This window comes from Pyxicephalus adspersus, chromosome 1, assembly GCF_032062135.1.
Source record: "Pyxicephalus adspersus chromosome 1, UCB_Pads_2.0, whole genome shotgun sequence".
In the NCBI taxonomy this organism is placed as follows: domain Eukaryota; kingdom Metazoa; phylum Chordata; class Amphibia; order Anura; family Pyxicephalidae; genus Pyxicephalus; species Pyxicephalus adspersus.
The window spans coordinates 116,989,141-117,016,407 of NC_092858.1; the positions used below are offsets into that span (position 1 = coordinate 116,989,141).

At 37.1% G+C, this 27,267-nt stretch overlaps 1 protein-coding gene across 1 annotated transcript in view; it reads right to left on the bottom strand.

Annotated features, from left to right (window-relative positions):
• Positions 1-26,121, bottom strand: part of SLC45A3 (solute carrier family 45 member 3) — a 33,885-nt gene extending 7,764 nt beyond the window's left edge. The window contains exons 1-4 of the mRNA XM_072425104.1: positions 26,012-26,121; positions 3,510-3,900; positions 1,586-2,401; positions 1,141-1,406 (exon numbers count right to left, since the gene is read on the bottom strand). Coding sequence (XP_072281205.1) covers positions 1,141-1,406; positions 1,586-2,401; positions 3,510-3,678 — 1,251 coding nt within the window. The 5' untranslated portion in view covers positions 3,679-3,900; positions 26,012-26,121. The remainder of the gene's footprint in view (positions 1-1,140; positions 1,407-1,585; positions 2,402-3,509; positions 3,901-26,011) is intronic.
• Positions 26,122-27,267: the final 1,146 nt, after the last annotated feature.

Here is a 27,267-nt window from a genome sequence, read left to right on the forward strand (position 1 = left end):
GAAGTGAATCCCAATGAGAAGTCAAAAGGGCACAAAGTCACAAAGAGTATAGACATTTTGATAGAGGTTCCAACCCTTTCTGATTTTGTAGCCTCTGCAAACTTTGGAAAGATTTTCCATCACTTCTTGGTGGTCGAGGCCGCCGCTGCCCTGCTCACAGCGCGTCTCTCTGCTCCCGTGGAGGGATCCGTTCCGGCCTAATTACTGTTCAGTCAAACAGCATCCCTGTGGACATGGACAGTGCTGCTCACGCCCTCAGCACTCCTGTGGGCGTGCACAGCACAGCATGTCCCAGGGGTCCTGTTAGAAGAGGTGCGCGTGCTACCACGCGTGCCTCTTGTACCCCCCGGGAGAGCGAAGCAGTTGGCTGCCTCTCCGCTGGGTGGGACATGTTCGCCACAGGGGATTCAGTGTAGTTGTTCCTCCTATCAATTAGCGCCAGGTAGCGCAAAGTGATTGGGCACCCTGCCCATTTAATCAGACCCTATCCACTGCACCATTGCCCGTTGCAGCCTCTGTGTAACAGTGCGCTTGGGTGCATTCTTTTGTTGGTTTATCTTGTTAACCTCTGTTGTATCATCACCAGTTTGGACTTTACCTGCAGTGACCCAGTCTGATATTCGACCTTGCATGAACTCTGCCTGCCCTGACTTCAGATTTGTTTCTGACTACCCTTGCCTGCTGCCTGCCCTGACTTTGGATTGTCCCTGAATACGCCTCTGCCTCATCCACCTGTACCACACATTATCAGAATGACCTTTGTGTATGACCTTGGCTTGTTTCTGGATTTCGTAATAAAACTTGTTGAAAGGGTTCCTGGCGTTGGTAGTAGGTTGTGTGCCCGGGCTCATTACAAAAGTCTCCTGTTCAAAACTAAAACTGCACTAGGGTGAATTGAAAGTAAGCTCTGTAAATAGGATATCTCAAAGATGGGAGATGGCGGATCTTTTAATTCTTTAGATAAAATCTTTAAAAATGTAACAAATGTTGGTCACCTCCATGCCTAAATGATTTTGGTGGTGATTGGACTGATCACATTGCCTATTGCATAGAATATACTGAAAGGTAAACCATTATTAATGACTTATACCAAGTAAAGCTCCATGAACACAGATTTGGTCTGACATCTCATTGACTTACCTGTCTGTTATTGTGATATAATGAGGTAAGGGTGTACGGCAGAATCATAAGCACAGAGAATGGGATCCCTGTTATGGCAGCTGATGCTGTCACCATGATAACATTACTAGAGAAACATATGATCACTGCAGCAACAGGTAGGCAGGAGATACCAGCCACGTAGACATATCTTGTTCCAAATGTCTTAACCAGGAGATCCATAGAGCACGAAAAGGCTATTGATGTCACAGATTGTAGAAAGAGACCCAGACTTCCCATCCTGACTCCTAGTAGAGATTACACAAACAACAAATGATAAAGCAAATGCAATTTTATATGAACTGGATTATTAAATATATTCTGACATGCAAACAATTCCTAGGAAAGTCAATACAAAAGGATGATGGGGATGAGCAACAGGGAGATTTGCAAATACTAATTGTTTTACATAAATAGTTTTACTAACCATCATCGTAACGAAGTCTAGCTTCTGACCCGGGCTCTGCTAATGGCACACCATGATACAGTCCTTCTCCAACAAAGTCAGTATAAAACAGTGTGAAAGTCATAAGGGCCATCCAGGAACATAGTTGTGCCACAAATAGGCGCCACAAAGCAATGGGTACCCTACAACAAAATCTCCTAAATCTTGGAATCAAAGCACATGCACTTCTGATTGCTAGAACTGTACGCCAAAGGTTGTATGGCAGAGTCCAAACCTGGCAAATTGTTTGGCAAGTCCATCTTCCTGTGTGCTTCAAAGATAAGTCCTGAAGCCCTGAATTTGTCCGGATCTCTTCTGAGACAAAGAATGTAGCAAAGATACATCCAGAAAATATAATTAGCAGGAGTGTGAACAGACATTGTTCTTGCCCTCCTAAATGCTGTGCCAGCCAGCTGCTCCTCCAGTCTATAGATGGCAATAAATAACCAATACATGCGCCTACTCCAGCAGTTAATGCGTAGACCGAGAAAGCCTTCCGACAAGCCTCTCCTTCTGGGAAAAGGTCAGATAGCAAGGCTTCTAAAGGTGTAAAACAGACCTGTCCACAGGCATCCAGAAGGCTAATGCCAAGCACTAGGAAGGCCACCTCCATGCCAGCATGATGGCGACCTGTAAAACTGGCCAAATAGCTGGAAAATGGGATAATAATGAGACCTAACATAACTCCAAAGCAAAGAAGCCAGATGAAGGGACGGCGGCGGCCATATCTGCTGCTCCACTGATCACTGGCAGAACCAATCAGATGTACAACTAGGAGACCAAGAACAGGGCCAACACCTGAGAAAAATATAACATACAGATTAATTAATTATTTAACACAAATAACTGGAATCAATGCATGTCCAGTATTCTTCTTGGTAAAGTATACCTGCCTTTTTAAAAAGTTATATGTTCATATTCTTTATCCTTTTCTATTCTTTATGTTAACAATTTACCATTTCAATATGCATTTACATGTGTTATATGTGATATATTCTTAATTAGTAGTAGTATGGTAGTATAATAAACAGTATTAAACTTATTTGCAAAAAAAGTTCAGTTTGTTTTGCCTTTAATTCCTAAATAAGAATTAAAATCCTTTATGGTATTGTATTGTACTTGAAATCTATATTATCTTTTTTTAAAACAGTTCTACAAAAATATGAAGTTTATATAGGTATTCAGAAATATAAAGATTGACAAATTAGAACAGTAAATAAAGTGTTCTTGCATCAATGTTTGGTAAACCTGACACATATAAAGTGGGTATAACAAATCAAACAATGGTTGTTGGTAAAAGTGTGGTTGTTGAGTAAAATATAGCATTCAGATCACCAATAAAGGCTAAAGAAATATTGTGGTCTATGCTTTAATTTAATGTTTAAAAAAACATATTCTAAAGTTAGAGCGAATGTCAGATAAAATTTGTCTTTCAGTTTTAGATTAGGGAAAAGTTAACCCCCCCCCCCCCCCCAGGTACCCCTCCCTTAGGGCCCCTGGGATTCCCCATGCTCAGTATGGGCTCAATATTAATTTTAAATGATAGCTAAATACCAAAAGAAAATTTTACAAACAGGTCCCTATCCTAACAACAGTTCCTTAAAAGGGTAAATATAGATTTTTACATCTGTAAATATTTCTATTTTTTCTTCCTTCACATTCACATTTAAAGGGACGGTTATGATTACCAGTTAGTACTTTGTCTAAAATTTCAGGTATCTGTTGCCTAAACCAGAAAAACACCTGTAAGCTTTTATTGTCTATCGCCTCTGTAAATGAGCAGTGAAAAAAAAAGTAAAAAGTTGGAATGCAAACATTTTGTTTTATTGACTATAATTTATGTTCAATGTGGTTGTGGGTTCACTCTGAAATTACAAATTGTGCATAATTTATCTGTTGTACATACCTAGTACCATGGTCATGAACTTTTCCTCTACTCCAGCTTCCAGAAGCAAAGGGGGCACAAAAGTGACTCCAGCTGCCAAACAAACTTCCAGTCCACATGTTAAAGAGTTCACCAGAATAAGTTGTGCTTGGGGTCCCTGCAGATAATCCCAAAAACCAATCTTCAGCATTTTGGCTTCTGCCCTGTGGCGTTGTTACACGTTAATTCTTCTCACACCCCCTACTACACATCCTGTTAGACTTCTGCACCTCTGTCCTAGCTGTTAAAAGCCCATTTCTAAAAGATAATGCACACTTTAAAAGATGGTTGTTTTTCTTAAGAAGTTTTTCATTCTGAGCGAAGTCTTTTTTGATTCTTCAAAAGCTTCTATGCAATATATTCACACCATTACCTGAAAAATATATAAAATATATATGAGAAACCTTAAAATAATAACTGGTATGCAAGCTTTTAGAAATCACAGTGCAAAACAATAATGCTGTATGTAAGGTGACATTAGATGAGAAATTGTTACCTTACTATGCTAATAACATGTTAAATGTCTATATACAGTATGTCTAATAAAACACTTACAATACTTTTGGATCAGCCAAACAATCTTACAAAGGGCAAGACCAAGGGTGGTATGACCCTTTCTGATGTTCAATTCTATAATATAGCCACCCACCTGGCCCAGGCCATTGCCTGTTGTGGTCATAAGACTTTTATTTCGATTCTCCTGCAACACCTACCTCGCTGCACCCACCTTGCCAAACACCCCACTATTGTACCAATCTGTTATATCTGCCACAAAGCATTTTCTAAATATTTCTTATCCTCTCATCCTACCCCATCGGCGCCTAAAAGCAAACGAAAGGCCGGGTGACAGTATGTGATTTTCCTATAGCTGGAAATAATTACCCATTGATGGGTTTTTACCTATAAGCAGAATGCTAAATTGCCATAAAAGGCAAGCAAATTGAGAAAATATGTCTGCTTTTAAGTAAACCACTAATCTTTTAAGGTCCACTATTGTGAAAAATGTTGTACAAAAGTATTGTACTCTGGTACCTGTATATTGTTAACACATGCAATGATAGTGTTTCCTTTATATGTGTCTTTATTTTTATATATACATACAAACCAGCTATATCATTGTCAGGGGTGCTAACAACTTTTTTCTAAAGTACCTGTCCAATGTTACAGCGATTTTACGTCAGTACAAAGAGCGTTGTCACCCTGCTAAGGGAAATTAAAAACTAATGTGACTGCCAGGACCAAAACTCCATATGCAGGATTTTTATGTACATGTAGTCCCCGGGTTACATACGAGATAGGGACTATAGGTTTGTTCCTAAGTTGAATTTGTATGTAAGTCAGAACGGGTACATTTTTTTAATAAATGCAATTAGGACAGATGTTTGTATCAACATAATATTAGGCAGCGTGGTGTCAGTTACTGTACAAAAATTCTTAAGATCACCTACAACCTCAGCTGTGTTTAGTAAAAGATTTCTTCTGCAAATCATGCAAACTGCAAACAAGAAATCTTAGCCAATAACTAAGTGGTATCTACTCCTAAAATGTCACTGTTATTTCTTATATTAATATTTACTATATCATGGGAAATATAATTATGTATGACTATCTCTTATGAGATTGGAATGAGTAGAGGCTGGAGAAGAGAGGTGACATACAAACAAAACTTTAAAAGGCAGCAATCGTGTAGCATTAATCTAAGGAGTTTTACATTGAAGATGCACTGGGGTTAATTTACTAATCAAACCTTTTCACTTAGCAAAGTAAATGTTCATAATATAAAGTAAATGTTAACTGAGCTTAGTAAATATTACATAAGAAACTACCTTCGCTTTAATTGATCAATCATGTGCTGGCAAAAGAACTTTTTTAAATTAAAAGTATAAAAAGTAAAATAACGATGATCTTATGTACTATCATTTATTTTGCAAAGTGAACATCCTGTACTTTCTTTTTGTAAACCAACCTCACATTCTTTATAAATAAGGGCTGAAAAAGGAACTATACTCAATGCTAATATCTGCTAACCAGTTTCTTTTATGATTGCGGCACTATATGGGTGAACCAAGTGAAAAAAAGTCGGAATCCAATTCATTAATATGAGCAGCAAACACTAAGGGCCTTCTTTATTAAAACTTTCCAAGACTAGTGAAGAAATACTTTCATTAGTGAAGCTGGGCGATCCAGCAAACCTGAAATGGATCTGGTCCAGGACTGAAAACATTTGCCACCAAATAGCAAATTCATTTTAAGAAATTCAATCCAGGTTTGCTGGATCATCCAGCTACACTGATGAAAGTGTATACTCTCTAGTCTTAGGGAGCTTTAATAAATCAGGCCCTAATTTCCTTCATAATCCTATTTGCATGATGTCTTCTGCTTAAATAGGGCCCAATGTATTTCAATTTAAAAGTAGACATAATTAGTGTTATTTTAAATTAAAATGGAATTGCAGGGAAAGATATGTTGCAAGAAAACGCAATGCACGTTTTTAAAACCTATAATATGTAATAAATATTTGTAAAATGCGAGGAATGAATGGATAATGTATATAAGCAATAATGAGTATGCTTATGGTATGATGTCCGTACACTGAAATTTCTGGTGCTTCTGGTTTATCTAGATTCTGGACTGTAATCCCAATCCTAGTCTTCTATTATCGTCTTTAAAGTGTTTCCAGGTTTAAAAGATCAAAAATAATAGCCTTAAGCAATTCAAAATACCTTCTACAAAATAGCATCAATTAAAATGCCACAGTCAGAAGAATCATTTATGGAATAGTCTATTAAGTAGTAACAGGTAATAACTATTGCTAATATGTAGGTCACATTCACTTTAAAATGTCAGCATATTGCAGTAACGCAAACCACAAATATATGTAAACTTAAGCAGGTCAGGTGAAGCAAATCTGTAACTGGCTTTCATAAGTTACATCAAGTGGCTTTTCACGACACCTTTGTCAAATAAATAACAACATAAAATCTTTTGTACCGTTAAAAGTAATAATTTCCATTCCACAAGCATGTAATTATAGTAAAACCTTTACAATGTGTTCCAGAATCTGTTTCAGAAACACTGAGCAGTACAGTTTATAATATGCAAATGTTGACATTTTGTTAAAAGTCAGCAGCTAGACTCCTAACTCCATGTTTAACCTCAAGAGGGCAAAGAGGGCAAGAGGGCAAAATTGCAATACCTGGTTCTCTCAGGACTGAATGGATTGGTATTTTTGTTCACTTATTCGTCCTGGGAGCTTTTTTAGAAGCCGGATAGTTTACATTTTATTGTTTAAACATGTAAGACACTTTAAATATACAGTATATTAAACAGACCAAAACTCTATACAGGTAATCCCCGAGTTAAGGACATCCAACATGTGGACGACTCCTAGATATGGACCATATAAACTAGGACAAAGGTTGGTTTGCATGACTTGCAGAAGAAATCCTTTACTAAACACAGCTGAGGTTGTGTGTGATCATAGGGGGTGAGCTCTTCTGTAGCCTTTTGTAAATCTTTAATGACCAAGACAAACTCTGCAGTTGTTTCTTTTTGCATATCAAAGCACAGCTTTCTCCAGAAGTTAATAAATGTCTAGGCTCCATAAAGATTATTTTTCTTCGGCTACGCTTGTGATTTTATACAGTAACTGACACCACACTATCTAAGAACAAACCGACATTCCCTATCTCGTATGTAACCCAGGGACTACCTGTATATCAAATAATATACATTAATTGTTTAAATACCCTTTAAGGCCAAAATACCTTCACTGCCTCCTTTAGTGAGCTGGCCCTTGCAGTACCTTTCAGCCTGCACTGATCTCTCTTGCTGACCTGCAAGGTCTTTGGTAGAAATTCAAAATTTAGACCTAGCATATTTTTCCTCTATAATGTATTTTGCTACCCCAACTTGGTGGTTAAATAAAAATATATGAAAGTGCTAAACTTTACAAGGTCTTTTTTCTTTTTCTACATCTGTTTCAGCTGTATCATTTTGGCAATGATCACCATGGCAAAAAAATGAGAATTGATCTATCCAATAGCAGTCCAAAAAGTTTTAAACTCTTCATATGCTAATTGAAACTAGAAAAAATGTTTTATCTGAAGCTTTTTCTTACCATTCAGCTGTATGTGGCAAAAATTTATAAATGATTACTGTATATAGATTGGGCCCACAGACTCAATTTTACATTGATTCATTATTATGTATAGTATAGTATAGTTTTATTCTAATTTTCGTACATTTTATAGTAGTGTTAATCTGTTTACTACAAAGTAAACAATTGCTTCCTAGTGGTGGTCCACCAGATAACAGTCCTATATGTTATTATGTTTGGTATCAAAAGATGTTTACTAATGCATTCAAATTTTTTTCGAATAATTTGACTGCTCAGCCAATTACTTGATAGGTGATATTTATAGGATGATAGCCATAGGATACATTTTTGACTTGCATCCTGACCTCAAATTCTTTTACCCCTAAAGTACTGTTATCATTTTGGTAATTGTTACACAATCCATATTGCTCCACATAATGATCTTAAAAAGGATCATCTCTATTAAATGGTTTTACCATAAGACTAGCAGTTTACACAAAGTTTTTCCTATACTCGCTGAAAATGTTGTTAGCCTGAAGGTGAAAACTAATGCAGCTCCCACATATAGGGGCTGGGGAGCTAAAATATATTACAGATTTGTTTTTCTAGGTCTGGACACACTAAGTCATGGGTCAGCAAGCTTTTTTGGCTACTAGGCCATTTTAGGAGGTCAAGAAGGCACACTAGGCTGGACTCTCTCTCTCGAGTCCCAAGCTGATGGCTCTGCCCCCCACCAGGAACGCCCCTAAAGGGAAATCCCTCTCCTCCGCAATGAATACGGAGGAGTGGTAATGTCCCTTTACCCCAGTCGGCTGCAGTAAATAGAGAAGGGAGGCATAACAAGGAGGCTCAAGAGTTGCATGCGGCTCTGGAGCCACAGGTTACCGATACCTGCCAGCCGGGATTAGGCCAGATCGACCAGGGGGGCGTTAGGCCGGAACTGACTACTGGCTAGGCCGTATTTGGCCTAAAGGCCGGAGTTTGCTTACCCCTGCACTAAGTGAACATAACTCAAATGTTAGGGCCTTCTCTTCTACTGAGCACCACTGTTAGAAGGCTTTCAGTATAAGAGGGAATTTTTCTATTGAATGCCAATGTAGGAGAGCATTTCTCAACTGACCACCAATATAAAAAATGGTAAACCACTCGACTGTCTGCAGTGGGCAGCTTTTAATCAAGCAGCAAATGCAGGATTGGCAACAGGCCCCATCAGCTCCACCACCAATGTAAGTGAATGTTTCTCTACTCACCACCAATGTAAAAAAAGATAATTTTCCACTGGCCACTAGTTTTGTGTTTCTTTCAGGTTTGGTCATATTATTGTTCAATTTTAGGATTAGTACTGAAGATAAAGCTTTTGTTCATCTGACATGTGTACAGTGGTGCCCCGATGCTGCTCATCAATCTACAACAGTGACTAGATCAACAACTGATTGGGAATGACCACTGTTCACTCCTATACAGGAAAGCACAGTAAGGTGCCCCTGACGTGTCCTTCCTCCTCCCTGCGTGTGTACAGTGCTTGCACAGTGCTGGAAATGCACATGAAGGATCATTTCCAGTGACAATCGACTGACGCCTATCTAAAATCTGTACTGGGCTTAAAGAACATAAAACGGTAATAAGCTGTCGGAGCCAAATACTCTGCCTGTGCTACTCTCCTTTTTGTTTTCTTAATGCGCTTTACAAATCATGCCAATGTACCTTGTGTTGCAAACACAAAAGCCTCGTCTGTACTCAAAAACACCTCACTGATTTTCCAGGATGAGAAAGAAGTAAATATCTTTGTCTACAGTCCAGGATCTATTACCTTGACACTGGCTCCTTACTGCAATTTTCACTTTACAATGCACAGCAGACAATGGCTTATCTTTTGAACATATTCCCTGTGTCACTATGTCATAAAATACAGAATGGCTCAGGGCAAGTCTGCTGCCAGTTTTTCCGGGTATATGTGACAAAGCACCTGAAACTGAAAGGGGAGGGTGTTATATCCTACTTTTTTTGAGAACAACAGGTATTTCTGCATTCCTCTGCCATGCACAATTCGTGCAGTTAGCTCTGCAAGCTTTTAACTGGAGAGGTGGAAAGATATCTACAACAGAAGTTGCTTCATGATTTTTCTAGGCAGTGCCCCTTTTCCTTTGACATTGACTTAATAATACAAATGTTAGAAATTCTAGATTTCTTTGCAACTGCACCTTTGTTTACTTACCATTTTACATACTCCCAACTCATAAACACACCTTACAACATATTATGGCAAGAGCAGAAAATCATCTAGATGTCAAGGATTAAAAATGTATATAGGGAGATTGTGTTGAAAGTACAAAATACAGGGCCAACATACATTTGACTGCACTACCAAAACAGAATAGTGTGTGTGTTTGTATATATATAAAATCATCTTTTAAATCACATCGCAATTTACTGCAGGTATCTTACTAAGTTGAAATTACAATATGACATAACATATAATAAAAGTCTGACTCTTTATTGCTCATATAGTTATCCTGTCTGCCTTTGTCTCAAAGAAATGCCACCTGTGTAAAAAAACAATTCTCTGATTTACAGTGCAGTTTGTTTACTCAGCATTAAGAAACGTATCTCCCGCTCTCCACACATCAAAAAAACATTTCTTTCACAGCATCTTGATTGTAGCACACCCTTGGCCAATACAGGCTCCCAATTAAAACTGGGACTAAGGTTGCATACACAATACAAATTATTGTCTCTGAATCAAAAATCTGACATGTGTACTGTTGTTTATTAATCTGTCCTAGTGCATCAATAAATGACCAATAGAAACTGACTATTGTGCATTTCAATGGGGAAGAGCACAGCTGGGTGCATGTTGCTCGTTCTCTCCCTTCCCTCTCAGAACAGAATGGTGTTGTGATCTGCCAGAAGGAATCAGTGAATGATATTGGCGAACAGCTGTACACATGCTAGATTTTTAACTATCACCTTTATTTTATTGCTCCTGAGCAGCTGTTCACCAATATCATCTTCTAATGGGAGCAAAGTCATTTCCAGGTAACTAAAGACCGGTTAGTTTAACGTCCATAGTTGGAAAGGGTTTGATAAAGAACCACATAGAGAAGTTTCTGCTATAAAATAATATTATAGGTGATAGTCAGCATGGCTATAAGAAAGACCGAAGTTGTCAAACAAATTTACTCTCTTTTTATGAGGAAGTAAGTAAACCAGTGGATAGTGGAATAGCAGTTGATATAGTGTACTTGGACTTTGCTAAAGCATTTGACACCGTACCCCACAGATGGTTAATGTGCAAGTTTTAGGTTTGGAAAAGTCAATCTGTAAATGGATAGAGAACTGGCTCAAAGACCGCATCCAGAGAGTTCTAATTAATGATTCATACTCTAAATGATCTAAGGTTATTAGTGGTGTACCCCAGGGTGCAGTGTTGGGACCTTTTACTGTTTAACATCTTTATAAATGATATAAAATATGGGAATGAAAATACCATTTCTGTGTTTACAGATGACACCAAATGATATTTAATATTGAGAAATGTAAAGGTATCCCCTCGGGGGCTAACAACATGCATGCTTCATACTGTCTAGGGGGAATACATTTGGGGGAGTCAGAAATGGAAAACGATCTGGGGGTTCTGGTAGATCATAGACTTGATAACAGCATGCAATGCCAAGCTGCAATATCTAAAGCTAGTAAAGTACTTTCTTGTATTAAAAGAGGAATAGACTGCAGAGATGGAGACATAATCCTGCCCCTGTACAAAGCATTGGTCAGACCACATCTGGAATATGAAGTCCAGTTTTGGGCACCAGTTCACAAAAAGGACATTGTGGAATTGGAGAAAGTGCAGAGAAGGGCAACTAAATTAAAAAAAGGAATGAAGGAGCTCAGCTATGAGGAGAGATTAGCTGAACTGAATCTATTATTTTTTAAGAAGAGAAGTTTAATGGGGGATATGATCACCCTGTATAAATATATAAATCGTCCATATAGAGAACTCTTGTCCCAACTATTTACTTTTAGATCATTATAAAAACAAGAGGGTGCTCTTTGCGCCTGGAGGAAAAGAAGTTTAAGGTCCGAATAAGAGAAGGATTCTTTACTGTAAGGTCTGTGTGGAATTGTGGAATTGGCTCCCTAAGGAAGTAGTTTCAGCAAATACTTTCTGCAACTAGGCATGTCCAAAGTCTGGCCCGGGGCCAATCGTGGCCTGTGTTCAGATTTCCACTGGCCCGCAGCCTCTGTCATAAAATCAATCATATGCGGCCCACCAGCACTGTTGACCACAGTATAAAATACACACGTACAAAAAACCCATTTTATATTTCATTAGAGTTGATCAACCGCCTTGAAATTATCAGCCCGCTACTTGGCTGGCATATTCGGCAAAACAGGAGTCCCCATGTGTGCACAGGGAATCCCCTACATCATTATAGTGAGCGTGTGCTGTGCGGGACCTGCACGGACCAAACCCACTCTATATCCAAGAACGTGCTCTGCATGGAGCCCCCACTGACACCAGACTCAGTGTACAGGAAATCCCTCATGTCACCCTGGTGGGTGTGTGCCCTGCGGGAACCACGCAGACTACGCCCACACTAACCCTGGATACGTGTTAAATACGTGCTGGCCCTCTTTGCAAAAAGGTTGGACACCCCTGCTTTAATAAAAAGCTGATTGCTTTTCTAGAACTACAGCATATAACTGGGTATTAAGGCTTGAAAGTAAAGATAACAGAGACCAAAGATCCAGGGAACATCTGATTGCCTCATGGAATAGGAAGGAATTTTTTGCTGTTGAAGCAAATTGTACCAGGGGTTTTTTTTTGCCTTCCTCTGGACCAAGTATGTCCATGGGGTTTTATATCTGGGATATGTTTATTTTCCTAGTGGTTGCACTTGATGGACTTATGTCTTTCTTCAGCCTTTATTTACTGCCAGACACTAGGTGTCCAGAACCAGGAACAGACGGTCACTGCTAGGCTTTTTCAGGCATTGTGCTGACATTAGCAAGTGGCTGTAAAAGCCTAGCAGAGTTTTCCCTTTTTCCACTGTATTTTTATTAATTAAAACTGCTTGAAAACATTTAAAAATGTTTGTGTACTTGTAAGCATACCAACTCTCATGTGAGGGGGTTGCAAGTGGCATCCAAAAAAATGGGCGGCAATTCTGCTGCCTCCTTCTACTCAAATAAAAGATAAAATTGGACCTATTCAGTCCTATAATAATATTTTACATTAAACAAAATCATTTGAGTAGATCTAGTTAAAGATCAGATCTACTGTAATTGTTTTTTGTTTTAATGCAAGACAGGTCTACTTTGTTGTCACAACAAATCTCATGAAAAGAAGATAACAATTAGAAGATAACAGGTAAATATAGTTAAAATACATACCACATGTTTACAGCAGACTGCAAACCCTAGTACTGTATATGAAACTGACGTTTAAACACGTTTTTTATTACGCTCATATTCTCCACCCATCCTTGTTTGCCTCATACCTTATCAAATTTCTGTTTGCCATAACAAAGTTCACAGCTATTAGATATGCAACAGATTTCCAGGTCTCCAGATTGATGCATTTATTCCAGTAGTCCTTATATCTGGTCCTAAAATTACAGGAGGATGATTGTTTTACCATACAGTGAATACCAAGAAGCAAAGCTATCAATCCATCTTGCTGTAAATGTACACTTTGGTTGGCTATGTGTGCTTGTTTAACTAAATGCAAATGCGAGAGTGGGAGAGAATTACATTATTAATTTTGGTTGACATTTATGTTGGAAAGGAACAATACAGATAAACTGTGGTTCCCAATTTAGTCCTGTAGGTTTAATCTGCTGAAACCTGTTGAGATGAATTATCTGGTGCTGCTGCACATGTGAAATAATGGTCTGATTTAGCCAAAATTTGGTGTCTGTTATCTTGTATCTTAAGCCACCTTAAACAATGTCATAGTGAAAGGCAAAAGGTCAACAACAGACAACCACATACCTAAGCATATAAAATCAGCCAGAGTGAATTTGTGAAAAAAATGTTTTACTACATTATTTATTACTACAACTATTAAAACATTAGTGCTTTGGGTGTCTGTTAGGGGCATGTTTGTGGTTGGAGCACACAGACATCCAGTATTTATATAGCGCTCACAATTTAGGTAGCACTTTACAAAGTCCATAGTCATGTCACTAGCTGTCCCTCAAAGGGGCTCTCAATCTAATGTCCCCACCATAGTCATATGTCCTTAACACCATCCAGATTCAATTTGGGGGAAGCCAATTAACCTAACTGCATGGAGGAAACCCATGCACACACGGGGCGAACCTGGAAACTCCATGCAGATAGTCCTGGCCTAGATTCAAACCTGGGACCTAGCACTGCAAAGGCCAGAATGCTAACCTGTGAGCCACCATGCTGCCCTTTTAACACATTTCTTAAAGGCTTCAGTGTACTTCTGCTCTTGGATTGTGTATACTGAGCCATTTTGATTGGTATATTATTTATACAAGAAGTGTTGGCTTTTGGCTGCAAAGAATGGATTTTGAGCCCTTTTTTAAATGTATACAAGATTTAAAAGAGAAAACCTAAACAGAAAGTATGCTTTTAGAGCTTGTTATGCACTGTAGGTAAACAACTGCAACAAAAGTAATTTCTGCTGTTGCCATTTATTTCAAGGCTAATCAGGGTTTTGGTGTGGTTTAGGACTGGTTGAGTATGTGAGCCACAGTGGTACTGCTGGAAAAAAAACAATCTAACTAAGCCCTTACTGATTACAAATTGAAACTTTGTATCTTGAAGGAGAACAAAATATTGGGGAGGAAAAGCAGCTGCATGGCTAGAAACAATAGGTCTCTTTTAGGAATTATTCCGCAACCACAAGACAATTGCAACAAAAATGATTCCAAACCACTCCCATAGAATTGAATAGAAGCAGTTGGAAGCTCAGCTAAGCACACAGTACAATTTTGCAGTATACCTCAAATATGAAAGGGACAAAAATCCACTATGAGCTAGCTTAGCTTTGTATCCCCAAGCACTGCTTCTCTTTTTCTCCAGCCCATTGTCATGTCCAATAGGCGTCATCTGTCCAATTTTGCAGACAAAATCCGGAAATAGAAAGGTTGGCTATGGGAAATTAAAAATCCTGTGCCAAGTAAAACAATAAAAATAATTTAATTCCAACAGTGTTTACTCTGTATGCCTAGTATTTTTTTAGTCTTTAGGAGAAGAGCAACCACTTCTAGAGTAAACAAACCAACAATCTATGCAGTGAAGTTTTGAAATGTAATAACTTTTAAATGAAAATTCATTCATTAAGAGACTGTTGTATAGTATAGTTTTGCCATACACATTTTTTAAAAGAGAAACTCTACTTTCAGCTAGCTGGTTGGGAAAGACAATGTGTTGAATCATCCACTAGCTTCCTGTATCCCTTCGTGAGATCTTCCTACTGAAGTTCCCAGTTTGGCTCGCCATTATACTGGCAAGCAAATACTCCTTCAGTTGTATCTTCTGTATAACAAAATAAATAGTAAAGAAACTTTTACTAAACTTTTACTAAAATGATTTGTGAGGACCTGGAAGGTCAACAAGGGTTCAACAAAAATGTTAAAGCATCCACTTTAATGAAAAATATTACTTTCAAAAAGAAGTTTTTTAGTTTATTGAACTATAACCAATATTCTCAGTTACATTTAAAATGTTTTAATATTTGATGAATTGCAAGTAAATATTTCACAGTAGCACATAGAAAATCTATTTCTTGTTATAATCATAAAAATAACTAAAATGCCCACATTAGCATAAAGTTCTGTACAAAATTGCACACTTACTCACAGAGCATTGTAAAACGTGAAAGTTGTTTTGCTTTGGACTGGCCATAGTAAGTACTTTTAGAAGAAATGAAAAGGTAAAATGGTGAATATGAGTTATCTCCAGCACAGAGATGGCTGAAATACCTGTACTTCTGCTCAAAGTAGGTAATAATATCGTGACAGAACCAGTTGCCATTTATCTCTCTATCTCAGCCTAGCAGGATGCAGTTAGTTTGTAGTTCACAAAATCTAGAATTCACTAAAATCAAGTTTAACATGTAGAACTTGCTTGTAACTTGTAAAAACTACCTGCATGCATTATTCTCTCTAAAGGCACATGTAATGTGTTTTCTCCAATATTATCCTCTTTAGTTAGCTATGAGCAGTAATGTATCAAAATTTGATTTTACCCGATTTAAAATGATTTAAAATGTAAGAAATATTTGGAATTGCATTAAGGTAAGCTATTCATTACTCTCATTTATAGCTTTTTGTCATTTAAATGGTATGTGAAGGCCCCCTAACATTGGGGACCTATGCTAAGGGAAACATTATACATTATAAATAACATCATTTACATGGATATGTATCAAATAATTGTACATTATTATGATGTTTGTTCTAGTGTATGTCCAGGTTTCTGGCAGAAACCATTTGGACTTGGACTAGTAAACCGATATACAGGCCTTAGAAGTCAGAGGTGGTCTTCATGGAGAAGTTCATGGCAAATCAAATATTATTCATCCTATGCACACAAAAATCACAAAGACCAGAGTGAAAAAAAAAAGAAAGCAGATGCTTTGGACTACTAAGTGAATATTATAAATATTTGGCTCTAACAGATGACAACTTGTTCACCAAAAGGCAAAAGAGCAGAACATAAATGAAGACATTCAGGGATTTTTGCAATATGGTGCAGGTTCCCTGCAGGTTTGGAACTGCATTTCCTGAAAATGGAATGGGTAATTTAGACATAACTCATGGCAATTTCACTGGTGAAAAGTACAGGCAGATTCCTATTAAACATATTTAAACATGATTTTTGCATTGCCTCAGTCTCCTCTACAATACTGTAATCTTGCCTCACATGTGACAACGTTGCATTAAATTCAGTTACTGATTTTATCATTATCAATTTCTATGGTTAATCAACCTACAATATTTTTTTAGTGTGAACATGAGTTCAAATTTTAAAGGGTAAATAGGGGGACACGTCCAATTAACATATTCTAGACGTAAGAAAACCTTCAGTTTTCTTATGTGTGGAATAGCATTCACAGTGGCTTTACGGAATTTTAGGCTGATAATCACCTACACAAGCCTATTAGATCTCAATATATTTTAAGTGTGTTTCTTGAATTTTTACATATCATGGCTGGTTCAGTGCCCTTGTGCCAGATCAAAATTCGGTATTGGTAGTTTACGGGTTTAAGGACTTTTAAAAACATTGCAACCAGCTAACACATGCAATGTTGGGGGTCTAGAAATAGCAAAAAAATTGTCAAGAAAAACATAAAACTCTTCAAGCTATGAAAGAACTTTGGGGGATAGCAGAAGGCAGTGTTGTACAAGGAAGACAAGACAAAAAAAGTTAACTACTGCAACAAATAAAAAACAGGAGAACATGCATGGAATATATAGTGTATTTTTAGTGAGTACACATTTTGGTATGCATAGTGAAAAAACAAAGTGGTCACAAAGTCTTGATCTAGATCCAGCTGGTAAAAGCTAAAGCTGTAAAAGCTAAAAGGTGAAGCTTCAACAAAATGATCAATTTAGCTGACATTTAGGGTGTTAAGTGTTATTAATAATTTAATTTAAACCACTACATACAAAAGTCAGTTTGTGATGTACTGATCGTACTTTTCCTAAATTCTAAGAAATGAAAGTTTGGTGTTTAAGACCACTATAGATATAATTGTTTGTAGGACTATATTTTGGAGGTTTTAGGTGCCAAAATAAAAAGTACCAAACAAGTATTCTATATTGTTATATGGTATATTCATTTTAAAACTTTGAGTCTCATTTACACTATTGTGTTGAGGTATTCATGCCTTACCTTTGTTATTTTTTCCACGACTATGGTGTTTATTATAGAGAAAAATGTAACTAAGTGCATGTGACAGCACAAGGGCAATCAGCACAGGTAAAAGTGAAGTCTATAGTCCTGTGTAAACTATGATTACAGTGATTCTTAGCTTATCCAGGACTTTCTTTACTTCCAGCAGAGAAGCAGCAGATACCGGTAGGTGTGTGTATATTTTTTATTTTTTAATCCTATAGCGTTATTCACATTGCACTCAGCAACTGGGTTTGGTTGTGTTGTTTTATTTTCCAGACATACCAAGAACAGTTTCTAGGGGAATCAAATTAACCTAACTGCAAGTTTCTGGAGGCATGGGCAAAATCTTTGTGCCCAGAGAAAACCCATGCAAACACAAGAACATGCAAACTTCTTACAGATAATGACCTCCTCGACACAGCCTTCTATGACCATAGCTGCAGACATGGTTGAGAAAACACTTTGCTCGCCTCTTTCCTGAGAACGCCAAGTGAGTGCACAGTAAAGTGAGTTCAGGCTAGGATTTCAGAGAATTCACTGCCAACTTTGAAGATGAATTGCTGCAGAGTGCATGTATCCACAGAGATTTGTGCTCTGTCTTGTTACCAGATTGTCAATTATTCAATAATTGATATTTAGAGGTTTAAATTGTCAGTCCTAAAATCAATAATTATCCTTTACTTCTAGGGAGGGCAATATAAATAAGACAACCTTTGCAAGATACAGCAAGTTTACACTCTCCACTCATTTAAACGTAATCTATAGTTAAAGTTGAGTAGCTATGCCCTTTTCAGGCTGCTGTTGTTTGATAAATAAATTCTAAAATCTATGTTAAAATTTCAAGATAATTATCATACATATGATTCATGTGGCAAAAAAAGGAACAGGAAATTGTGCATGGAAAATTCACATATATATAAAATGACCAGATGTGATATAAAGGGGAAACTGTTGCTGTACGCAGATTTTAGAAATAATAACTTTTTGTAAAGCTTTAGTAATAAAATTTGTATTTACTGCATGTAGATGTGCTTTAAACATACAATTCAGGAAAGGGATTTTTAAATGTCTTTCTTTGAACCCAAGATTATTTATGGAATTGGCAGAAACTCAACCAACAACTAAAGAAGGTACCTTGGGCAACCAGAATGGGACATACAATAGGATATGAAAATCACAAAAGGACATGAAAATCACAAAATGTATGTTTTCTGTTATATTAAACATAATATATCAGAACAAGGTACATTGTTATTGTGTATAATAAAGGCATTGTGTATAAACAAGGAAAGAAGGTGCCTTTCACCACTCAAAGCTAAACTCTATGTAGATTTAAAAGACACATTGTTGCTCTATTTTCAAATACACACACAATAAATGCATGCAGTGTGGCTCAGTATCAGCATCTTGCAATGTGCACAAGGATCTATTCAGTTGTGCTGCATGCTGATAGGAGGACAGAACAGAATAACAGATGATCTTCCTCCTTACAGTTGATCACAGGCAGGGTGTAAGGAAGAACATGGATGGAAAAAATACAAATCCTTTGGAAGATAAAAACAGTTCTCATATATGTATTTCTTCTTTGTATTTGCTGTTTATCTGGAGATTACCGTAGTTTTAATTCCAATGTTTGTTACAAGATAAATTTATTTTTATTAGACAGAAGGGCACCAGATCTGGGTTATCAAGCACATGTCCCTAATATATTTATTGTTTGTGGACATCATATAATCAGATTTAGAGTTTTATTTACACTACTAAAATTTTGAAGAATGATTTTTAACTAATGCAGTTTTTTTGCTACAAAATTACCATTTTTTTGGTACTCTACACCAAAGCATTTTTACAAATTTCACCAAAATATAAAATATTAGGAAAAACTCTCAAGTTTGATCAATAAACACTGCAGTTTTTTAGAAATGGGAAATCTCTCACTGGTCTCAATTTTCTGGTAAAAGTAGTTTAGTATTTAATTTCCAACAAGTAAAGAATTATTAACACCTGATACAAAGCTCTATAGAACCAAATCCTATCTCCTAATCTATACTCCAGACAAATGTAGCTAAAGAGGCTTATACATTACTGGGGCACATACACTGTGGTGAACAACAAAAATGCTTAAAAATGTATTTAATGTACCAACAAATTATTATTAATATTATTATTATTATTATTATTATTATTATTAATAAACAGTATTTATATAGCGCCAAGATATTATGCAGTACTGTACATTAGATATGGGTTTGCAAATGCAAATCAGATACAGACAGACAGTGACACAGGAGGAGAAGAAGACCCTGCCCAGAAGAGCTTACGATCGAACAGGTGGGGGAAGCAGCACACAATAGGAGGGCGGTATGGAATGGTGGAGAAGGTAGTGAGGGTTTTAGGAGACAGAAGAAAACAAGACAGATTTGAGTGTCATCAGCATACAGATGGTACTGTAAAAGAAAGGAGGATATGAGACTACTGAGAGGGGAGGTGTACAGAGTAAAGAGAACCGGTCCAAGGACTGACTCTTGGGGAACACCAACAGGGAGGAGAGTGGGAGAGGAGGAATTACCATTGAAGGAAACTTGAAAGGATCTGTCAGACATGTAAAATTTCTTAAAGACATCCTGATTTCCTGACATCCTGAGTTCTATTTTACACTATCTGAGGCCAGAGTAGCAAATACATTGCCCTATTCTATTTTTATTTGGCAGTTTCAGAAAATAAATTTAAAATGAGCTATTTTTTCCCTTGTCCAAACAGGGTTCCAAAGTAGTAAATAAATTAAAAACTCGGCCCTCTGGTCTTTTTAGTTTGTTATGCTTTGCCACTTCAGGGTTTAAACTATCACAGTCACTGATATAACCATTACACTGCTCACATTGCTCCATTCTATTTTATAATAGTAAATTAATGAGATTATCAGCATAATTACTGCCCCTGCCAAAACTTTAGCAATTCTCCTAACCTGTTTATTGGAGGGAATTAAAGCAAATCCAAAACCCAAGAATAAAATTTTAGTATATTGCTGCTTAACACTTTTGTGATGAAGCGGCTGCATTGGTTTTCTTTTTAAGTTTTGTTCTCTTTATTTTCACTAGTGACACATTTTCTGTCCTATGGTGTAAATACTCACTCAATGAACTGTATCTGTGGAGAAACAATTGGATCACCATGAGATATAACCATAATATATGTTAGAAACACTGAACACCTTTTCTCATCTATGCTGTGCTTTACACTGGTTGTTTGGGAGCATTTTTAATCCTTTTAACCCACACACCATAAATTGCCAGGTTATATTTTATAATTATCTCATTAGTCCTACTTAATAGAACCTATTGCTAGCATGCACTGCATTGATGAAAGCCTTAATACAACTGTATTTAATTTGGAATAAATCCAACAATATTAGGCTTTATCTATTCTGTAAATAAGAAGTTCTGGCACAAATAAATTTATAGCATGGCCCATTACATTTTTGGTGGTCCATAAACCTTTGATTCAATGCACTGCACTGACCAACATGCTTGAAACAGCTGCATGCAGTTTGGAATAAGTGACTGTATAATATTTGGCTATATGTGTGCTGTTAACTAACTGTTTTGGACCTACAGTTGACAAAGAGAGGCACCAGACTTATGTGCATAAAAATTTGTCTCTTATTTGTGGGTTTTGTAACAGAATGAAACAACTAAATCAATTTTTGTTTTAAGACATATACATGAGTAGGGTTCTTGATCGTCAACAAATTGCCATGAATTTCAAAAGAACAGTACAGTTCATACATAGCCTGTCTTTTGAACACACATGTTGTGTTGGGGTGTGTTTAAACTGCACATTTCTAACTAGGTTAAACACAACCTATTTTTGTTAAACTACAGGTAGACCCCGGGTTACATATGAGATAGGGACTATAGGTTTGTTCTTAAGTTGAATTTGTATGTAAGTCGAAACAGGTACATTATTTTAATATAATTAGAGAGATGTTTGTCTCAACATATACTGTTACTGTAAAAATCCTCACAGTTAGCTAATCACAAACCAAGAAAAAATAATCTATATGGAGCCTTGACATTTTTTTTAAATTCTAGAGCAAGCTGTGCTTTGATATGCAAAAAGAAACAACTGCGGAGTTTGTCTTGGTCATTAAATAGTTACAAGAGTTTGCAGAAGAGCTCAGTCTCAGCTGTGTTTAGCAAAAGATTTCTTCTGCAAGTCATGCAAACCAACCCCTCCAAGCCTCAGCCTGCAAGCAGGGAATCCAGTTTGTATCTAGGAGTCCTTAGTATGTTGGATGTCCTTAACTCGGGGACTGCCTGTATTAAATTGTATCCAGCTATGTTTGAATGAAAACAATTGAATTGCCTAGAATGTCCTTCAGGATGAATCCTTAAGAAGGCTCTATGGTGCTTACACTAGGTAAGCAGAGAATTTTGGTTCCTTGGGTCTAACTGAAAGGTGGTCCGTGTGCTGGGTGGTCAAACATGCCCTGCTCTGTAGATGCCATAGTTTCTTTGCAATGTGTTGGTGATGGCTAACAATACTTTGCATGTCATACTCACTATCCCCAAACAAGACAAAAAAATATTTCTGGTATTTGTGATGGATCTTGTGATGGTTTGTTTAATTAAAGTATTAGTAAACTCCAGCAATTGGAGACGCAGGGATATTTTGACCATAATTATAAAGTATAGTATATATAAAGTATACCCAACATATTTTCACACTATAGGGGGTTTATTTGGTAAAGCAATCCCCTCAAGCCTTTTCTATCTCGTCCTCCCTCTTGATTGGCCAGGCAACGAGGATGTAACACCCTTGCATATGTGCTGCTTCTAGACTGTATGGAAAAAAGAACCCTTTCCATCTAAAAAAAAGCCTACTGCCCGCCTGTATCGAAAAAAAAAAGAGTTTACTTCCAATTTAATTATATGTTTGAAGAGAAGTTAAGATAGTTTGATAGTTTATGTGTTGACTGTGGGTGTGATTTAATAAAGCTCTCCAAAACTGGAGAAGATAGATTTTCATGGAAGAAACTGGATGATCCAGCAAACCTGATATTGATCTGCAAATAACATTTGCCATCTAATAACAAATGATTCTTATGAAATCCATTCCTGGTTTGCTGCATCGCCCAGGTTCTCCTATGATAGTCTATCTTCCGCAGTCTTCAAGAGATTTAATACATCAGACCCTGTGTGTGTCTGTACCCTATATTGTACAATAAATTCTGGTCCTGCACAGCTTGAGCTACTGTACAGCATTTTGTTACTGCTCCTCCTATAGCTCAATACTCTGCACACCACTGCACGGGTCTTTCCGCTTGGCAGCACTTGCTTTGCATTAGGTTTGGAATAGGTCTGCTCTTGCCAGTGGTTTTATTACTGTATCTAAATCTATCACACAATGACATCTGTCACTGTGCATAACCTTTCACCACCTGTCAAGATGACTGATACCACTGAATGTAATTTATCACAAATGTTTATGTCACTGTATATAATCTGTCACCAGTGTGCTAATCTTAACATGCAAGCATGGGTACCCTTTTCCTAATGAAACCCTTACACTATCAATAAATATTTTAATGGAAATATTTAGTACCAAAGAAACACAGATTTCCTTATTTCTGTCCAGACTGACATCACAGAATAAAAATTACTCTGGCTATATTTGATTAAAAAAAGCTCAGATTGATACCATTTTGCCATTTTCAGGTTTAGAGCAGTGCAAGTCTAACACTCTAGCTAAAACTGCTGGAAGAAGTGTTATATTTAAAGAAATGACACCAAATTAAATCTTTTCCCCTGATTGCTCCAGTAAAGGTACAAGACGGGTAATATCTGTAGAACATTGAGGTTCTCATTCTGCACAAACTAAAATGTGATGTTTTGTGTTCAGAGAATAACTGGTGGAAACTTCAAGATTATGAATTGTGTTGGAAAATCAGAACAAATTACAGACTTCACAAGCTTACATTTTGTAAACCACAGTCTAAACCTTAGTTGTGATAAAATCGGTTCTTTCATAGCAGAATACTTATCCTCTTTTGTTTAACTGAAAGTTGGAAGTAGGTCCTGCCTATTCGATCTACAAGATAAAGTCACGTGGACTACATACAGTGTGGAACAGTATGGAGTACTTATTGTATTTCAATGTGTACAAAGGGGAGCAATGTGCAGTATAGTGTACAGAATAGTGTTAAAGTAAGCAAAATGGCACAATATGCAATACTTACTGTGGAAAACAATATACAAAGCAGCACATTATGGAATAACTTATGTACATGACAATAAACAAAGTGGGACGGTCTGGTGTACTCAATGTAACGGACAATGTAGAAAGTTGCATGGTATGGAGTACTTAATATACAGGACAGGTGGTATAGGTAGCCAATATAAATAGACAAGACAATCTACAAAGTGTCAAAGTATAGTAAATAACGGATGACACAAAGTATAGCACAGTGGGGTATATGAGGTGCAGCACATAGTACTTAAGAGAGTGCTATGCAGCAAATCTACAGAACAGCATAGTTAGCTGAACAGTGTGGGCTTCACCTCTATTCTTAAAATTGGGTGTCTAATTATTCAGTTAATTAGACATTTAATTTGATGAAAAACATTTTCAGTACATTCCATTCCATTAACATCAAAGTCCTAATGTGATATGTAACACTGTTTTGCAGAACACAAAGATCAATGTTTTGTATCAGATTTTCCAAACTGTGCTGCGGGTTTAGGACAATAATAGGTTAACTTGAGGACAGGGAAGTTAGGACTACTGAAAGCTGGAAAATAGCATCCTAAGTATTCATTTCATGAGTCACATTCTCATTCTGGAAGATCTGAAAAAGAAGCTGTACCAGAACAGGAAGAACAGAGGGAAATTAAACATTCAAGGTGGATGTAGACAACCACAATGTCAATAAACGCAAACAATACATCATGTTTATTTGTCACAGATCAGTTAGCCAAATAAAGATATTGCTGTCTTTATTTGGGTAACTGATCTGTGACATATTGCCTTTTCTATGTTTTATTATTACATACAGATATAATTTACATCCACCTATACTTAACAGTGGCTTGCCATAGAAAAGCAGATGTGCATATCTTTGAATGGTCCAGATCTGGTCTGGAATATCCGGCTAATCGTGTTTCTATGGTGTGTCTCCAGGCCACAAGAGTTCCTTCTGGTTTGTCCACTATGAAGGAATAGTGAAAGCAGTGTTACTACTCCTATCATATAGCAGCCAGAAGACATTGCGGGGAGATGGCGAAGGATATCCTCTCCTTGTTTAGTGCCTAGAGGGGTGAACTGAAATGAACTGGATCACCAAGAAAACAAATGGGGATGGACAAAGGTGCAGAGAGTTGAAATGGAGTGCAAGATAGTGTGCATAGTATAGTAAGGAGAGAAGAAAATCAACATTGTGAGAGCTGGCATGGGGTCAGGAAGGGGCATAGGGACCTGAAGGTGTAAATCCAGGCCTGTGACAAACCTAGTGCTTTAGACCTGAAAGCTTCATGTAGACCTGAAAGCAATTGAATTGAATATTGATGAAACTAAGTTTCTGGAAAAATTGTAAATTGTAGGACATGACAAGTTAGAAAAAAGTTAACAATGCATGTTGTCAAGTTTGTTTGTTGCTCATACATTGTCTTGATTACCTATTTGTTGCCAATGCACTCTAACAATTGCTCTTTTGTAGTCTAGGTTTTGTCTGAAAGTGCTGTATTTGTCAAGTCAGTACTGCTACATATTTAGAGGACCCCTTTACAGCTCTGTTAGCTCCACATTGAGCCATGATGCATTATGTGTGCCACTATTAAAGCACTGCTTTATTTCTGAGTGACACATTATACACGGCACTATTGGAGTTGCCCATTTTTCACCTTACTAAGCCTCAAATTCAGGTTCACCAACTTTTCAAGTTGCCAGGTATGCAGACATCTCATCAAATTACAGATCATATGTGAAACATTTACCCATTACAAACATGTCTACATTGCTGGATCAAAATCCTCTCCCCCAAATAGCCCAATGAACCTCAGTGGTAAATGTAACTATTTTTTTACATCTAGAGATTAGGAACTAATCATTGCCAACTTGCAAAAAACTTTCTAAAACTACTCCAAGTAATAAAGGTTTCTTTTAAACTAAAACAGCAGAGATAACTGGATGAAAGGAAGGGTTAAACAGCTTTTAAAAGCAAACACTCAGAGCTGTGATTGGAATAAGGAAAAATATTCTCATGTCCCTTCTTTGTGTTACATGAAGAAGAGGGTATTTCAAAGAGGCAGGGGTACTTCAGACTGGCTCTGTGTTTTCCCAGCAGATTGGAGATTTGAGGACAATTAGCAGCCATACATTAGAAGGAGCCCTGCAGAGAGCAGTACAAAACAGCCTGACAACTTCCTAAAACAGGGTAAAGCTACAGTAATAAACTTAAAGCCGTACGAATAACAAGAAAGGTCTGTGATACACAGTCATAGTAATTCCTCACCTGTTCACCAATGGCTGTCAGCCCTTTATTACCTTCTGTAGGTGACTGATCATTTCCACTTCTGTAGCAGGTTTAAATGTGAGCAGAGAGGCAGGAAAACTAGAGACCTGTCCCAGGGGGTGTGACAAAACAGGACTGTCACTTGCTGCTGTCACTTCCAGAACTTTAACCTGCCAGAAACTGGGACTAGCACACATTTCTTTCATTTCAATGAGTGGGTGGGGATTCAAGGGTTTGCTGTGTCCTGGGAGAGGCTCTATGAGCTCTATAGAAAATGATCTACTCAACAGAACTTTAACCCTTCTCATGCATTTTTATTCCTTGCACATCTGGATTTACAGTGTGTATACATATATGTGTGTGTATGTGTGTATACATATATGTGTGTGTATGTATGAATGTAAATATAATGTAAATATAATGTAAATGCAATCTTTTTTCATAGTGCACTGAATTCTTAAAAATTACAATAAAATGCAAAATATTAGTAAAACAAACCAAACTTCTGATTTCCAGCTAAGTCATTGACTTATATATTCTCTATCCACCTATCTATTATCTATCTATCTATCTATCCATCTATAATATATCTATCTATCTATATCTATCTATCTATCTATCTATCTATCTATCTATCATATATCTATCTATCTATCTATCTATCTATCTATCTATCTATCTATCCATATATCTATCCACACAAATTGAAGAATGGTGCTACTCCATCACCAAATGTGCAATTTAACCTACAATGCCAATTTGTAACTTAATAAAATTCATTTGCTACAGAGTTGAGAATGAAGACTCACTTCTTTTTGTGGCTGGAATGATTGTTTCAGGCAAAACTAGAACATATGGGTGCTGCACACATTGCTGTGTAGTTTTTTGGGAGACAAGAAAGAAGCACCCAATGCACCGTTCTCCACAGAAAATGACTGGTTGTCACTGGTCAGTTTTTTAGCAATATGCCAAGGTGGATCGATAAAGGACATTGGGGAGCTGTTGTACATATTCTAGAATTTCACTCAAGATGATTGGTCATGATTGAAAATTATCAAGCATGTGTACCTAGCTTTATACATGTTAGGATCAACTGAAGCGAACACTGCAAATTCCTTTACATTTTAGCTGCACGTATTAAGAAAAATACATAACAAGGTAAGCATGGAACAACTCACATTAAAATATGTCCATTCCCAAACACTCTATTAAGGCTTAGTCTACACCAGGGGTCAGCAAAGTTTTATGGCCACTAG